This window comes from Sinocyclocheilus anshuiensis, unplaced genomic scaffold, assembly GCF_001515605.1.
Source record: "Sinocyclocheilus anshuiensis isolate Anshui unplaced genomic scaffold, SAMN03320099.WGS_v1.1 scaffold13, whole genome shotgun sequence".
Classification (NCBI taxonomy): domain Eukaryota; kingdom Metazoa; phylum Chordata; class Actinopteri; order Cypriniformes; family Cyprinidae; genus Sinocyclocheilus; species Sinocyclocheilus anshuiensis.
The window spans coordinates 2,965,036-2,982,356 of record NW_015538026.1 but is presented as its reverse complement, the minus strand read 5'-3'; the positions used below and the strand labels follow the sequence as shown (position 1 = coordinate 2,982,356).

Sequence of the window (17,321 nt, the reverse complement as noted above, 5' to 3'; positions counted from 1 at the left end):
GGGGGGGGGGGGATCTTCACCACTCGTTCCTCTTGTCCAATCATAAGACACCAAATTCTAGGCGAGATATAAAAATCAGTCATGGATTGTTTGAAACATCATGTACTTTGTTTGTCCTTTTGCTTTTAGTCTCTTTACTGCCCTCTATTGTTTTTATTTGTCCTACCCCCTCCTCCATGCCTATCACGCCATCCCATCCCTCTTTTCAAGACCACTACTCTATAAATCTGAGATGGACCTGTCATATTTCTCCTTCACTCGTCTCTGTCCTAGCTGCTGGGACTGGGAACATTATGTGTCTCACAGTGCATGTAAAGTACACGACGAGCTGTTTACTGCCAGTTAAGTGTGTCTATCAAATATTGTCCCAGGTCAAAGGAAACTGCAGAGTAGCATCTCCATAACTTCCTAATGCGAGTCTTGGGAGAGGGAAAGGACATGAAACCAACAGGATGTTAACTCGAACTGTCAAATAAATGCATGGAATTAGGGTATCCTAATGACAATGGAGCAAAGGAATCTGTTTTTACAATCGTAAGACTTTCTGAAGGTGGTTATGAAACTCGCGGTTATGAAATGTTACATTGAACTCGTCGAGTTTTCTCACCAACTCAGCCTGAAGTCGTACAATCAGCTCGTCTTTCTCCTTCAGCTGCTGTTGCAGGAACTGGTTCTCTTCTCTCCCAGGATCCTGCACACAAAGCACACACAAATACGCTTTGAAAAAAAAAAAAAGTCAGTCTGCGTTATTCAAGCCATCGCCCCCAGTTTGAATCTGCAGCCTCGTGTGGAGATTAGACAGCGCTGGCATGAGGTAGCCAGACGCAATATGCATGAGTCTGGAAACCTTCATGCGAGATCAGGGAAGGGGATTATGGTCTTCAATGCCACGTACTTGGAGACATAGTTGCTCAAAGCTCTCTGGCTTTGGCTTGAATGAGCTCCTTTTGTTGACATTACATAAACATCTCAAGGGAGCTGTTGTCAATCTTTGATGCTTCTCTGTAAAGGAAACTAATTTCTGCCTGGAGATGATGATGACATACAAAGCGACTAAATTAGAATCATACTGTACCTATACATTTTTTATGAACCGCTGCAACCCCATCAGCAAGGCTCAAGTATCTCTTCATCGCTACCAAACCAAAACATGTTCCTTTGAACTCAAATACTGGATTTCATTTAGCTGTATAATAATGGCCATTAATTATCATTAATATGATTACAATACCATTAAAATGGCCATTATCACAATGAGTCACTTCTGAACTAAAAACAATCAATTACTGTTGGTGAAAAACATACTCACCAAGTCTGCTATCATTCAAAGGTTTCAAATCGCTATGAAATTTCTATCTTTGTGTGATTTATGCTTTTATTCGTCAAGGATGATTAAACTGATCAAACATTAAACAATTAAACATTTTAGGGATATCTTCTTAAGAAAGAAAAAAAAAAGTTAAGAAAAAAAACAAATTCACAAATTGGACTTATGAACATTATTAAAAACTTATTAGAATTTCAAATATTTTCTTTAAAACATGTCTGTCCTTGCTGAGGATTCTCTAATGAAAAACAACTCAAATACTGTTTTTTGGGCTGCCCGCAGATTATCGTAATAACTATAATAAACATGCACACCATTTTCGTTGCAACTGACTTGACAGGAGTTCAGCACTCAGTCACGTTTTTGAATGTTCCACACATTTCTAAATCAAATTCAAATTGTTCCCAAATTTTGTCTTTAGCACTGCTAAAGTTAGTGTTCATTTTGGCCATTTTTCATTTAGTCTTAGTCTTTTAAATTAGTCTTAGTCCTGTGTCAAATGTACATTTAGTTATCATATTTAGTCAACATTGTCCTGTTGTTGTTTAGTCAAGTTTTAGTCAACTAAATGTCTAAACATTTTAGTCTAGTTTTAGTCAGTGAAAACTTCACATTTTTGTCATGCTGTATAATGGTTAAACCGAAAATTTATATACACACTCTGTCTACATTATGAAAACTGGTAAAAACAAGCAACATTATAACAGTGAAATTCCTAATAGTAATTCCAATAATTCCAAATTGCAATAATGTTTCTCTATTAAAACAACAGCCGTTGAGTAAGTGCAAATTAAGTGTAAATTCAGTAACCACAATCGCAAACAAAATAGTCAAGATCTCATGACAGAACACACAGGCTGAATGACACTTTCATTTAATCTGATTTAATCTTAAATTAAAATGATTCATTTTCATTTAATCCCCCCCCCTTGCAAGTGTATACTTGCAAGAAAGACATTGTGCAATTTCAACACTTCATTAAGCAGCACAAACCTTTGCAACAGTGTCTCAAATACCAAAATGTACTTTTGACTATTTATGATGATTAAATGCTATATTGGCTGAACAGAAGCATTAGTTTCTTTCAGCAACACAAAAAATGTCTTTATGATGCCAAACATTTCAATGGCATTGTATGAATATACACTTCCAATCAAAAGTTTAGGATCGATACGAATTTCAGCTCTTACGCTCACCAACCTAAGATTTATCAAAAATACAGTAAATATTGCGAATATTAACATTTAAATACTCAATTTCAGTTTTTTTTATTAAAATACATTATTACATTAATATTTTTTACATAAAACTTACTGACACCAAACTTTGTAGCATACATAAAATAAAGTATTTAAAAATTAATAATTAATAATTACAAAAATAAAAAATACAAAAAAGGTCATGTCCTAAGCAATGCATGCAGTAAACAGGCAGAATGTAACCTCCTCCTAATCCCAGCCTGTGGGGAATATTTAATTATATCTTAATTATAGAGGTTTAACAAGAGGCACTCTAGAGAGGCGTTTGGTCACAGTTGCACACGCACACACGGATACACAACACACAGGACAGAGAGCTGGGTCTCTACCCCGTGCTGTAAAGCTGCATTTGAGTGGTTCCTCCATCTGTCTGTCCTAGATTAAACACTTGAGGCAAGAAGAGGACAAAGGACCTAATAAATGAGAATGTCCTACTATCACAGAGCCCTGATCATAAAAGGCAACAATTAACATTACAGCAATCGATGCAGTCAAAGAAATAATGCTTTGTCATCAAGAATGCGGTGAGCATTCTGTTTATCAGTTTCATTTAATGCTGCAAATATCCTAGTGGTAGGTCTGGGCGATATATATTGAATATTCGCTTTCCTAAAGACAACATAATTCGGTTAGTTTTCCAATCCTTCCTAAGACAGAGACAATAGTTCAATAGTATTAAACTTCAGTCGCAGAACAATGCTAGAGCTGCTATTCTACGTTCAATTCATTCCTGTGAATCAATTAGATTTGATTCAAATTAAATGCTTTAGTAAAAATTTACAGTATGCGTAGGTAAATATTGGTATTGGTTTATTGCTACAGTATATTGTTGTCCATCTGTCAATACATTTTCGAGGGGATGCTGGAGCCTGATATATTTTTTATTGGTTCTAAAAAAATTATTAAATATTATTGTTTCTCAATTTAATTTATTGAAGAAAGCGAGGAAAAATGCCTTAATTCTGGTCAGTTATTATTATTATTATTATTATTATTATAATGACTTTTTTTTTACTGTATTTTACATTACTCTGAATCTCATCGGCTACCATGTCTGTATGGTCAAAAATATAATTCCACCAAATGGAAAAAAAAAAAAATCAAGATATTTCAAGGTAATATACACACACAAAAAAAAAAAATCAAGATATTTCAAGGTAATATACACAATGCCTTTAACGATTTATGGTCAATAAGAAAGAAATAAATATTTTTTATTCAGCAAGGACTCAAGTATGACAAAAATATTAAGCAGAACTGATTTCAACATTAATAATAATAATAATAATAGGAAATGTTTGTTGAGCATTGGAATAATTCTAATATGATGATTTCATCAGCATATTAGAATGGTTTCTGAAGGATCATGTGACACTGAAGACTGGAGTAATGGCTGATGAAAATTCTGCTTTGCCATCATAGGAATAAACTATATTTTAAAATATATTACATTATATAACAGTTACTCTAAATTGTAATAATATTTCACAATATTACTATTTGTACTGTATATATGCAAACAATTGGCATAACAGACTTTTAAAAATATTTAAAAAATCTTACTGGCCACAAACTTTTTTTAATGGCAGTGTATGTTCTTATATATTTGTCATCAAACGGACAAATTCTTTGCCATATCGCTCAGCCCTACCCGACAGTTTCATTACCAAGAATAGTCCAAGATTAGAGAAGTGCAGAGTATTTGACAGATGTACTTTGAAGGTAGGCATAAAAAGGAGTAAATGTGATAGATGTCCTCAGTTATTCCTGGAGGTTTGTGATGTTATAAACTTCAAACAGGACACCCTCAGAGTGGCGGGTGCAACTACACCCGCTTAACAAGGAGTTATTAATGCGCAGCTGACAGGGACACCAGGACGAATGACTTTGGAACCCAAGTCCAAGCTCATTTTCCCAGGGTGCAGAGCAAGAGGCTCCATATATTCCCCTAACCCCTAATCGCTGCAGGAGAATGCTTTTCGCAGGCTCTAATTATTAAGAAGGTGGGGATAACAAATGTTTGGTGAGAGAAGTTTTCTGTTAAAAGTAGGACATCAAGTGACACGGTTCCGTCTCAGGTGGGTTCTAGGGCTTTATTTTTAAAATCAGGAATCTTTTCCTTTTTTTAACAGAATGAATCAGGACAAGTCCCACCCCTCTCCTGTCAGTTGAACACAATGTCAGAATGCATGGGGTCCTATTCTAAGCATTCTCCCTCTCCCGCTGCGTGGCGCTAGGCTACGGATGAGCCGGAATGTCACGTGATTCGCTGCCGCAACCGTCGCTTCTGTTAGCACTCCATGTAGGTCAGTAAGGAGGACAGAGAAAGACGCAGACCTCGTTTCCACTTCGCAATATTTTTGAGCCGAAAAAAAGTCCTGGTGAAAAAACTAAATCCTCTTCTACCAAGCAAAAGCTTGTCATACAAAATTACAAACCTTTCCCAATGACAGTCCTAGCCCATCTCCACAAGATTAGGACACATAACCAAATAATCTCATCAAGATAGTGGGAAAATTTTATTGATGGTGGAGAAAAATGTAACACAAATTCTATCAGAGAGAGGAGCATGAATGAAAAGAGTAGTGTGTGTTTAGGAGAGACACAATGGAGTTAGAAAATTAACTACATAAAAATGGAGAGACCTCGGTCTCAATGCAGTCATTTAGCACTGTCATTATATTTGATCTGCAGGCTTTGAAATCTTCAGGGAGGAAAAAAATAATTAAAAAGAGCTTTTTAAATCAAAGTGTGAGCCGACAATAATACCTCAGCAGCAAAGAAAGTGTGTATCCACGTTACTAATAGGAAAGAAACACATTTTGACAACACTGAATGCAGACAATTACCTTAAAAGGGAGAGATTTCTCACTGCAGGGGCTTATGGGTAGAGAGTGAAGGCTGCTGGCAGGACTGATCTCAGTGCTCTGAAAGGCAAAGATCAGACATCTTAATATTTAATGAACACAAGAAAAACTACTGAAAAAAAAGACTATAAATAATATTCTGCTCATCTCACTCTGAACTAGCTGCCTCTGAGATAACTACACTTGCCAGTACTATAAAGTTTGGATGTGACCCACACACAGCCGAAGACTTCAAAATATAATTTGCACTCATTGCTTTAACAATTTCATGTACAAGAAAATACTAAGAAAATTATCGTAATTTCCATTTTTTAATGTACTATTGTTAATTTATGTTTGTTCATGTACATTTATAATACATTTACTAATGTTAATTTACACAACTTAAAATGTTAAAACGTATACGCAGAAATTAATAATAATCAAGCTCAATAAATGCTTTAAAATAATTTTTCCTTGTTCATGATACCTAATACCCAAATTGTGCCACACTGTTATTACTCTAAAACTCACCAACGAAACACACTGGGAAATTAGCTCATGTCGTACATATTATATAATTATACCATCCAAACAGAGGAGCAGACAGCCCTGTCCTCTCTGGGCTGTAGCCTCAAACACTTCTCTCCTTCATCACGCTACTGCTGCCTCTCCCCCATATTAATGTGAGGAAGAGAGCTGCAGATGCAATAACACTGTCAGAGACGCGGAATATTTTAGTCTGAGTAGAGCGGCGTGCAGACAAAATATTGAGCGATAATATGAATGTCAGACACTTCTGTCAGAAAGAAAGAGAGAAAGAGAGAAAGAAAGAAACAAACAAACAAACACTGCACTACTAAAGAGTAAAGAGGATGATAAAAATGTTAATTTCTTCAAATTTTGGCCAAAATAAAAAACAAAACAAAACCAAAAGAAAACTAAATTAACTTAAATGGGTCCTATTATGCCCTTTTTACAAGATGTAATACAAGTCTCCGGTATGACCAGAATGTATCTGTGAAGCGTCAGCTCAAAATCCAGCACAGAACATTTATTAGTCCACACTGTAAATACCCCTTTTTGGATGGAAGCAAAAACATGTAGTTTTCGTGTGTGTCTGTGCCATTACAGCTTGTGCCTCAGTTACTACAGCAACAATAAACAAATTATCTGTTTGGTTTCAATTATCATCTCTATCGCGCTCGTCAACTGTCAAATACTCACAAAGTTGTGTCAAAAACACAAAAAGTTCACACAAACACAGTCCGTTATGTCTGAGCTGGGCGGGAATTATTTAAATGAGAGATATTGTGATGTGTACGTTCCCGGAAAATAAAAATAAAATAAAATAGTAAAATAAAATAAAAAAAAGTTTCTTTCTTAAAGCAGCACTATTTATGGGTGTGTGTGTGGAGGGGCTCGTGACATTCAGTTATTCCACCGGCAGGGAGGGGAAAAAAAAAATACCAGGAAAATGAGGTGACTATAATCAAGTAGTTTCAACGGGTCTATAAATGTCAAACAAGGTACAATATCACAACCATTACAATGTCATTTTGGTAAATGCTTCACAGCAAATGTGAATGAATTTTAAGCAGCACTTCAAACTCATAATTATTAAAGGATTCAAGACTGATCCAGCATGTGCTGCTTTTGATTAATGCGTTTTCTACGCCTGCATTTTAAGTACAAGGAGAGGACAAGAAAACTGTAATGAAAAGTGCAAACATATTGAGGTAATCAAAGAAGGTATGAAAGCAAAACCAAGACAAACGTTTCACTAATGCAGATTCAAACAAGATTCAGTGCATTCAAACAAAAACTGCTAAACGACAAAACACCACAAGTAGAGTCAAAATTATTTTCTGAAAAATGCAAAACAGTAATTTAAGAATTTACCCTGTTCAATGTTAAAACTAAAATCTCTGCTCAGAATACGAAGTAATTATCAGAATGGTTATATATGCACATGGCTACATCTCAACTGTTTTTGCTGGTGGGAAATGCAATAGTTATGTAAATGAAACAGGCAGGACGCACAAAAAAAAACAAACAAAACCGGTTTAATCCACGAAGGATGCCGTGACAGGTTCTGAATGCCAACAGGCACTACAGTACATAATGTTTAAAGGTATAAGAGCTATTAAATGCAAGCCTAGGTAACAAAAAACTATGTCTGAGAGGTTAGACGCTCTTGATTTAGGCTCTGAAATCAGTCTAAAGCTTTCCTATTATAGTAACTAAGTGTGAGCAGACAATCGATGTCCCTTTCACATATTTACTACTTAACACTTGGCTAAATCAAAGCCTCTCTGAACATTCTGAACCAGCATCCTCACTGCGCCGCCCTGAATTAGTCAGGAACAAGGTATCAAAAGCCCAAAAGACACACGAAGAAGCAAAGAACAGGCTGTGCGTAAAATCACTGGTCAAGCAAATAAAACCCACCGCAGAAATGCACAAGTCATTGTGATTCTTGTTACACTGTAGTTTACATATGAAGGAAGATGGCTAATTTACATGTTAATGAGAACAGTCAGTAAAGAGGCCAAAGAACTTCCTATTCAATATTCATGTTCCTCTGTTGTGCGCTGTTATTTGGACCTTCACAGAGGAAAGTGATTGTTATTGTGAGGGAATGTAAAACAGAGTTCATGTTGCTACTACTTGGGGAAAGTGGAATGGAAATGAGGGTGTTCTGGTCAATAAATTAAGTTGGGCTAGCATTATTAACTGTAAGGGATAAAACCAAAAGTTTTTTTTTAATTATTATTACTGTGGTGACTTCAAAGAGCATTCAAATAAAATCCCATATTATTACCATAACAGACACTCTGTTAATGTTCTGAAAAGTGGGAATGCAATATTAAAGTTCTATACTATTTTTTTTCTAAATAATTAAATCACAAAAAATTCTACAAATTAATTTACAGATCACAACACGAAAAATGAATATCCATTTTGAGATTTCTTAAATTAAATTTAAGAGAGTCATATTATTAGTGTTTGTAAAAATAAAAAATTATTAAAATAAAAAAAAATTAATTGGAGTGAACCGCATAGGTAATCTAAATGTAAAAAGTTAGGGGAAAATGAGCATGCACTACAAATATACAACTGATATCAATCAATAGAAATATAAATAAAATATGGGTTTGTAACCAAAACGGCATCGATAAATCTCTACGAAAAACATTAAATATACAAAAAATATAAAGTGCATCCAAAAGGTATTTGGATACTTTAGTCACACATAAAATCTTTATTAAAAAAAAAAAATCTGCAAACAAATGATGTACCTGTACAGTAGTAGTCTTGCTGTAACATTTTACTTGCTGAACAAATCAACACTATGACACGCATTTCTTCCTCTCACAGCCTTGTTTTCATTCGTGTCACATTAAGTATAGTTTCTACTCTTACCAAGGTCTTCATACTGACTGAATATGTCTCTTTTGAGTGTGAGATCCTCCTGGTGTTCGCCCTGAATGATGAGGCATGAAACTGCCAGGGCACGGAGAGCTCTTCTACCTGTTCTAATGTACTCGTGATGAAGGCCATGGCAGCTTCATGAATCAACTGTCAGGGTGGAACATTACCTCCTGCAGGGTCCTGCGTAACCGCAGCAGAAGAGTCTTTACCGCTGTGCAGTCCTGCTGCATCAGCCTGAACGGCAACGCTTCCAGCCCGGGCAAAAGTTCATCATCACGAGACAGAAAGAGGGACATCGGCCGCTTCTCCCTGGAAAGATCAAAAGAAAACAATTTCTGTGAGCAAGAAACAGTCTGAGATTTGGGGTCATGATACCAGAAATCCCACTGAAAAAATGTATTTCCAACTGGCAAATGAATGTGCATTCAATGTAATTTAACATCATTTAATGCAATAACAATACCATTTTCTATCCTGTTTTCCTCTGATTGCGATTTAAACTGTAATTAAATGTAAATGACCTAATTTTGTCTATTGTTTGCACTGTTCAGATTTCTGTGCAAATGAACAGATCAATCATTCATGTAGAGAATGGGATCAAATTAAACTTGATTAGAAGCGCTTCTTGAAAAGACTGAAACGCAAAGGTTCAGAGTGAAGAAAAGACCCTCGAGAGACACTTGAGAGGATAGTCATACCCTCTTCATCAGGCCTTTCATTGGGTCCAAGTGGATACTAATCTATATATAAACTCAAACAATTAGACCGTTAAGAAGTTACAAAACATTACTTTTTCCAATCTACTGAGATCTTGACTGAATGGCACAGCCTCTATATCAGGGGAATTATATGAGGGGTAAAAATTGTCTATTCCAAGGATGATGTACACAAAATCAAAGACTTAACACCAAAAGGTAAGGCAGTATCTTTTTCAAGACAAAAGCGCTTACGCTCTTCATTTTTGAAAGAAAGCCCACTGTATATCAATGGCGTATATCAAAGTTATCTTCAAAGGAAGCACAGGGTATTTGGACTGATAGAAATGACATATTGAGAGTCCCACACAAAACACGAAGAGAGACCTCTTGCTAATTACGACTCTGATTCTGCTCAACAGAAGGATCACATTGGAGCTCCAGACTTGTCTTTAAGTTTCTGGGCTTCAGATCGAATTTAATTCAAGGTGCTTCAGATATAATTAAGTATTTATGCTTTTTAAAAGTACACCGATAACAGAAGATCAAAAGGAACCTTAGTGTTATTTGATTAGAATTAAGCAATGATTCCCGGGAAGCCCTCCAACGAGAGCATTGCAGAGTCTCTAAACAGTCAGACTACCAAACAAATGTCTGACCTTTTGTTTTCGTTTTTCATTACCACGCTGTTTATTTCAGGGCCTTTGTGGTGAGTGTCCTTGGAGCTGCAAGAAGAAAGTGAAATTTGACTTTGCTACTGCATGGCAGGTTACAAGCTTTCCATCTCACACTTGTCAATTAAAATCACATTCTGAAACATCCTCTCTGAAAAATGGGAATATGTTTTCTTGTTTCTCAATCCACAGCATCGACTGGTAAAACACATACTATGCATCCTCAAGGAACATATCAATTTTTTCTGCTTTGCGAATTTACAAAAGATTTCATAAATGGCTTGGGTTGCTAAATGCCTCAGAAAGCATAGACAAAATCCTGACTTATTCATGATCCTCACGCTGAGACATGGCATAGGAGAAGGTGTTCTTATTCAACATATTCATTAAAATATTAAAGCCAGTATAACTCAGTGTCTGCACAGAAAGCCAACAGTAAAAGCACACTTCATTCTTTGTTTTTGCCTGTGAGAACCGACTATGGCACCTAACAGATTCCTCTAATAATGTATTTTACTGTGAGTCAACTGATGTATTTGTCAAAGCACGGCATGGAAAATCGATCATTGCACACATGAATTATAAAAGCAGAAGTATGGAAACACTATGTTTATTACTTAAAAAGGAAATCAGACTGAGCACTGCAGTAGTGATTGTACTGTATATTGTACCTTAACAATTCTAGATTTCCTTTAGCTCTGACACCTGAGGCGTTTAACACCATTCTGAAATGTTTTTCCAAAAAAAGGGAGAACTCAACTTTGCCACTTTCAAGCAATTTCCAGACACATTAAAACCATAGACCTGGTGTTAAATGGCACTTCCTATAAACAGAACTGTCAGTGTCATTATTCTGTCTGGAAGGGGACGTTATTTATTTGAAAGAAGCTCTATGCATCAGGTAATTATCTAGATTTAATCATTAATTACAATTTTAGATGTCAGGGCCTCTGTGATTCGGCTTAAGTAGTGTGATTGCTGAAATAACTAGAATAAATTAAAGTAGTGAGGTGAATCTCACACTGACAACACTTAGCCTATGAACATGCTAACAAAAATTAAGCCTGGTTTTTGACAGATATTTAGCCTGTACTTCCAATCCTACAGCCGTCTGACTGAGTGTTTTGCTGTCAATGAATATGCAAATAGCATGCAAGGCAGGAGTATAGCTGCCATACTTAGTGTTATGATTTCTTCCATTCATCTATTCATGAGCAGACCATCATGTTAATTTAAAATAATAAAGCGTATGTAGACTTAAAAATGCTGCATACGTAGGCAGCTCACTAAGCTTTGGAACAAAGCCTGTACATTATTTATGATATCATACAATCCATTTACATTTAGTTGAGGCAATACTGTTATTAATCAGGTCTTGGAACACACTTTGCTCCGAGACGTACCTAAAAGCTGCTGACCTCACAGTCTTTTCATTGTACTTCAGTTGCAGCTTTGTCTCAACATTTACACTAACACGCTGTAAAAAATTATTTTGCAGTTTAGTTGTTTCAATGAATTATTTTAAAGGTTTAGTTCACCCCAAAATTAAAATTCTGTCATTAATTACTCACCCTCATGTCGTTCAAAACCCGTAAGACCTCCGTTCATCTTCGGAACACAAATTAAGATATTTTTGATGGAATCTGAGAGCTCTCTGACCCTCCCATAGACAGCAATGCAACTGAAATGTTCCCAGACAGAAACGTAAGGACATCAGTAAAAAAGTCCATGTGACATCAGTGGCTCAACTTCCATTTTGCGAAGCAACGAGAATACTTTTTATGCGGAAAGAAAACAAAAATGACATAATTTATTTAACAATTCTTCTACCCCGAGTTACGTCTTCTGCCATTTTGGAGAGTACCCAAGAACGTAATCAGCATTGTTTACGTTAGGAGGGGAACGCGCACGCATGAACGTAATCGGCGTAATCAGCATCGTTTACACTTAGGGTAAAGCGTGCGTATGCGTTGTGATACTCTCCAAAATGGCAGAAGACGTAACTCAGGGGAGAATAATTGTTGAATAAAGTCGTCATTTTTGTTTTTGCGTTGATTTTTACAAAGCTCATCGGTCCAAAAAGCGAGGTGTGCTCTGATTGGCCAGCTATCCAGTGCATTGTGATTGGCCGAATACCTCAAGCGTGTGACGGAAATGTTATGCCCCTTACCATATTGTGATGCCGTGTCCCGGAGCGACATTTTTGACATTTTGAGGCATTTGTTGCATCCAGTAGGGACATAATTACGGATTATAATGACTTATACCGTCTTTTTATGCGTTGCGTTGCATCGCGCCGCGTAAACATAAAACCATGTCTGCATTTGTGATCAGAGAAATGACAAACAACAAGCGCTACTCTACACTGCTCAAAACTCGCGTTTGAATCATCAGTGGCAAATTCTTTAAATATGAAAACATACTTACAGACTGTGAGTCAGAACAGCCGGCATTGTAGTCTACTCTACCAGGATCAGGAAACAGTCCTCCATAAAATGCTCTGCACACATCTGAATATTTGGGTTGAACTGTTCTGGAACATTGTTGTAAATACAACTTAACCACTGAATTCTAGTCGTGTCCTCTTTTGGAAGGCCAAACAAAGTATTTTTGCCTTCGCAACGAAACACACAGCGTCTTCAAAATATGGCAGCGGCGGTGGCAGCAACAATAAAGTTACGCCTTCTTTCTTTGCATGAACATTTTGGCGGCGTTATGCAAATCTTCCCACACAGTGACGTAGACATGTGGGGGCGTGTTTAAACGAGGCGCTTTAGGAGAGCGTGGACCAGTCTTAACTTTTATAAAGAATATCTCTTTGGGTTTGAGACTTTAGTCTTTGCAACTATAGGGATCTTATCTATTCACGAACAGCTTGTAACACTCCAAAGAGAAAGGAAAACTTGAAATCTGACCCCTTTAATTTGTGTTCTGAAGATGAACGGAGGTCTTGCGGGTTTGGAATGACATGAGGGTGAGTAATTAATTACATAATTTTCATTTTGGGGTGAACTAACCCTTTAAGTTGGCACAACTTGAATTTGTTCATTCAATTTAACATTTTAAGGTTTTACGTTCTCAACTATAAGTTGACTGAACTAGAGTATTTGCCCCCTCAACTTAAAAAAAAAAAGTGTTCTCAACATCACTTATCGCAAAAACTTGTGAAGATCGTTGCAGACAGAAGACCTTTGTCAGCCATCTTTGTCAGTTTCTCCACAAAGTTCTGACATTTTCTCAATCTACAAATTTGCTAAGTAAATATTTTTATTTTTTGGTTTAATATGTGTAAAATTATGTATGCCATCTAAGAAGATGGCAATAGATGGTTTAAAGCGCTGTATTTTCTATGTATGCCAGTGCTAGTTTCGCGGCACTCTGAAGCCTCAAAATACACACGATTCCACAGTATTTTCCACATAAATATTAATAATAAATATTCTCCCATGCGGTACGGAGCTGAACTTATCTAGAGAACGATAAAAATACAGTTTGGTATGTATTATTTGAGCCCAGTGCTGCATTAGAGACAGTTCAGAGCAGTGCAGTGAGACAGAGCGCAACCAACAACTGTATGGATTTAGAACGGCGGGAATTTACAAAGATGAACTTCTTTAAACTTGGCAGTGTCTTATAATCCCTAAAAGACGTCCGTCACATACATAGATGAAAAATTTGGAAAAGGGGAGAAAAAAAAAAGGGATTACTACTCAAACTGTCCCTTTTATGCACGTTATAAGTGAAACGAATAAGCACCTCCCTCAGAGTTTGTTTGGAGTGCGTACATTTGATATTGCTGACATAACCTTGGTTCAGATGAAGTTCTGAAGATTAAAACTCTTCTTTCAGTTTTCTGAAGTAGTTACCTAGTTGCCTCACCAGAACAGGTTAGAATGCTGTATATTGCATTAGACACACATTCAAAACTAGGTTTTTGAATAACAGTAATAATAGCTTATATCTTGTATAAACAGCCCTGCAATAAGGATAGACACAAATGTGGTAAAGGCACAATATGCAAGTTTTCGCCGCTAGAGGGCGCATATTCAAAACAAAAAAAGGCGTAGTTTGATAACGCCGTGACTGAGTGTGGAATCATGGGAGTTGTCGTCTTCATCCCCACAGCCGATGCAATCTGATGGGACTCGGGCAGAAATCATGTTCATGGTTGAGCTAATGATTTATTAACATAGTAGAATGAAGCAGGTTGTTTGATTTTCATTTTTGCTTTGTGTTTTAATGTTTTCAATCAAGCAGTTATTTACATATCACATTCATTTACACTTCATCCAAGATGTTTATGTCTTTTGTCTTCAGTCGCAAAGAAATTTGATTTAATTTAACCATGTAAACTTTTTAGGTAATTTTTATAACAGACTACATTTAGTTGAGTGAACCTAAATTTGAAAGTTTACTTAATCCTCTTGATTGCTTGAATAAGTTGATACAATATTTAATCCAAAGTTATGACAACAAAACAACATTAGGTTAAAAATCTTTAATTCTTAGAACAAAATATTAGTTGAAAAAACTGAAATTCTTAGTTTCAATGAACTAAAAATTTTAAGGCAAGTGCAGTAACACCTACATATTTCACTTTAATCATGAAGTCACCTGCACCACACCACTACATAATATCCTTGATCACATCACTTCTGCCCATGATCTGATTATGCCACTGCAAACACTGTCAAACACCAGTCCGATCCTTTATGCATATGACCTCTGCTTAGCAGATTGATGTCCCCCCACCCCCCGGCAGAGCACGGGAGTTCTGTACTGGCATCTGTCAAATGTAAAAGACTCTCTCAGATGAGTCAGTGTTCTGTGTTACACCTATTAGCACAATTTTCTCATCTGGCCATTAGCATCCTCATTAACATTAGGCAAGACTGGCCCTTTGTTCTTTTAATTGCATATTAATTTTGCACTAGAGGAGCAAAGTCCCGCCTATGTTCATAGTTGGATAGACACCTATTTGGAAACCAGTGATCTAAATGCTTGGCTTCCAGGAGCAGTGTTCAGATCAGAGAAATGCTCACTGTCCTTCCTAGTATAGTTATTATTGTAATGTGAGAGATCCAAAAACTTGTGCCCTTTTTCTGCTGGCAAAACAAGATACAGAGATGGACTGCTGTAAACATTGAGAGAGTCCACAAGACGGATTGATCTTTGATGTGAGCATCAAAGAGAGAGATAAAAACAGAGTGAAAAGAGGTATTAAATGAATGTAAATGATCTTCCCTACCAGCCAAAGACAAATGTTCACACTAGGTGTGGGAGGTATGACCAAAATCTTTTATCACAGTATGAGTAATTTGATATCATGGTAACAGTATCATTCACAATATAGTTATTTTTCCTAGAAATACCCCCATTAATTTGTTATTAATTTATTTTAAAATGTAATATATGGAAACATTATTATTATTATTATTATTAACAATGTTAAAAACAGCTGTGTTGCTAAATTCATTTGTGAAAGTATTTCTGTGAAAACATACTTTTTTCTGGATTCTTTGATAATTTGAAAATAACAGCATTTATTTGAAATTGAATTTTTTTTGTATGGTCACTTTTAATCAATTTAAGCATCCTTGCTGAATAAAAGTATTTTTTTAAAAATCATAAAAAATAATAAGTAAAAACAATATATTGTGTTCTCTATATTGGTATCGGCCATTTAAAAAACCCACATTGTTTGACTACTAACGTTGCATATTCACAGACTACTAATTTCTTCATGCCATTGGCAATTCTGTTTATCCAAGCAAGACGTTTTGACAAACACAACAGACTACAACAAATTGGTCAAATCATGTGAATGCAAGGATTTCTGGCAGCAATACTAGAAGTCAACAGTTTTCACACTGCCATCAACCATCTCCATCAAACTCATTTTTGAGCTTTGACTCATTTTTATTACGACGGCTAGCTTCAGGCCAGGATCAGCAACCTCGGCGATGACATCATCGCTATTTGCTTGTTTACTCTGAACTTTTCAACCCCAATCATCTGAAAAGCTTAAATGTGTTGATTCTGCTCATTATGTGACGTCCCTTGTGGCTTAATTGTGATTTATTCATTTCTAGCAGGGAATTCAGCGATGATGTCAGAGCGACGTGGTAGTGGTTGCAGGCGGTTTGTTGACATTAAAGCAATGTTTCTGGTTGATCAAATATTTATGCATTTAGAAGAGTCATTTTTTGAATGTCTTACATGAATGAGCTTCATTTAAAATTGACAAATTCGACTTTCTCCCCTCAAAAAATATTAATAGCTTTAAGAGATGTTCATTTTCTATTAGAAGGTAACGATCCTTACTGTAGAGGAAAATTACAGTGAATAAAGATATGTCATAAAGGCCTCAAAAAATCCATTTGCCATTTATGACTAAGAACCACTTGTGTTTTTACATTTCATGGCTTGTGGATGCACATCAGGTGAAGAGGCGGTCAGCTTTACAAAGACTGTGTGTCCAATGAGTGATGTCACAAGCTTCCTTGCTACGTGTGACAACAATGGATTCTGCCGCTGTGACTCAGCCAGACCCCCAGGAGACTTTCCCCAAGCCAGATCTCTCTCTCTCTATCTCTCTCTCACACACACACACACACACAGACTGTGGAGAAATCAACATGACGCCACAACTGAGAGTGTGATCAAAGGTTAGGAATAATCACACCCCAAACTTCACACTTCAGAAAAAAAAATCCCCACATCTGACTGGATCTCAGTAATTAGTTATGCTCAAACTAAAAGTCTAGCGCTTCTTTTGTCACACCCGCGTTTCCTTGAAAGTCCCCTTTCAGTCTCTTTCTTTGAATCACCTTGACAGACTTGGGTAAGGAGACTGGGGAAAGTAGCACAAGGCCAGACATGCTGCCTTCTGTTGTGGAGGACCACAGCTTGCGGAGAGCTGAGGAGTCTGCCCCCTGCTGAAGCAAACCTGCTCCTGAAGGACATGAGGGAGAGAGAGAGAGAGAGAGAGAGAGAGAGAGAGAGGGGGAGAGCTGTGAAGTACCTCTTGTTATTAATAATTGATTCTTTGAAAAGACTGTGCGGTTTAATTGGTGGGAAGGGGT

General features: G+C 36.6%; 1 protein-coding gene across 1 annotated transcript in view; it reads right to left on the bottom strand.

The window, feature by feature from the left end:
• Positions 1-526: 526 nt before the first annotated feature.
• The window catches only part of LOC107680182 (serine-rich coiled-coil domain-containing protein 1-like), a 38,647-nt gene continuing 21,852 nt past the window's right edge, over positions 527-17,321 (bottom strand). Inside the window, exons 6-8 of the mRNA XM_016475969.1 lie at positions 9,035-9,176; positions 5,436-5,513; positions 527-691 (exon numbers count right to left, since the gene is read on the bottom strand). Of these exons, the coding sequence (XP_016331455.1) occupies positions 527-691; positions 5,436-5,513; positions 9,035-9,176 (385 nt within the window). The remainder of the gene's footprint in view (positions 692-5,435; positions 5,514-9,034; positions 9,177-17,321) is intronic.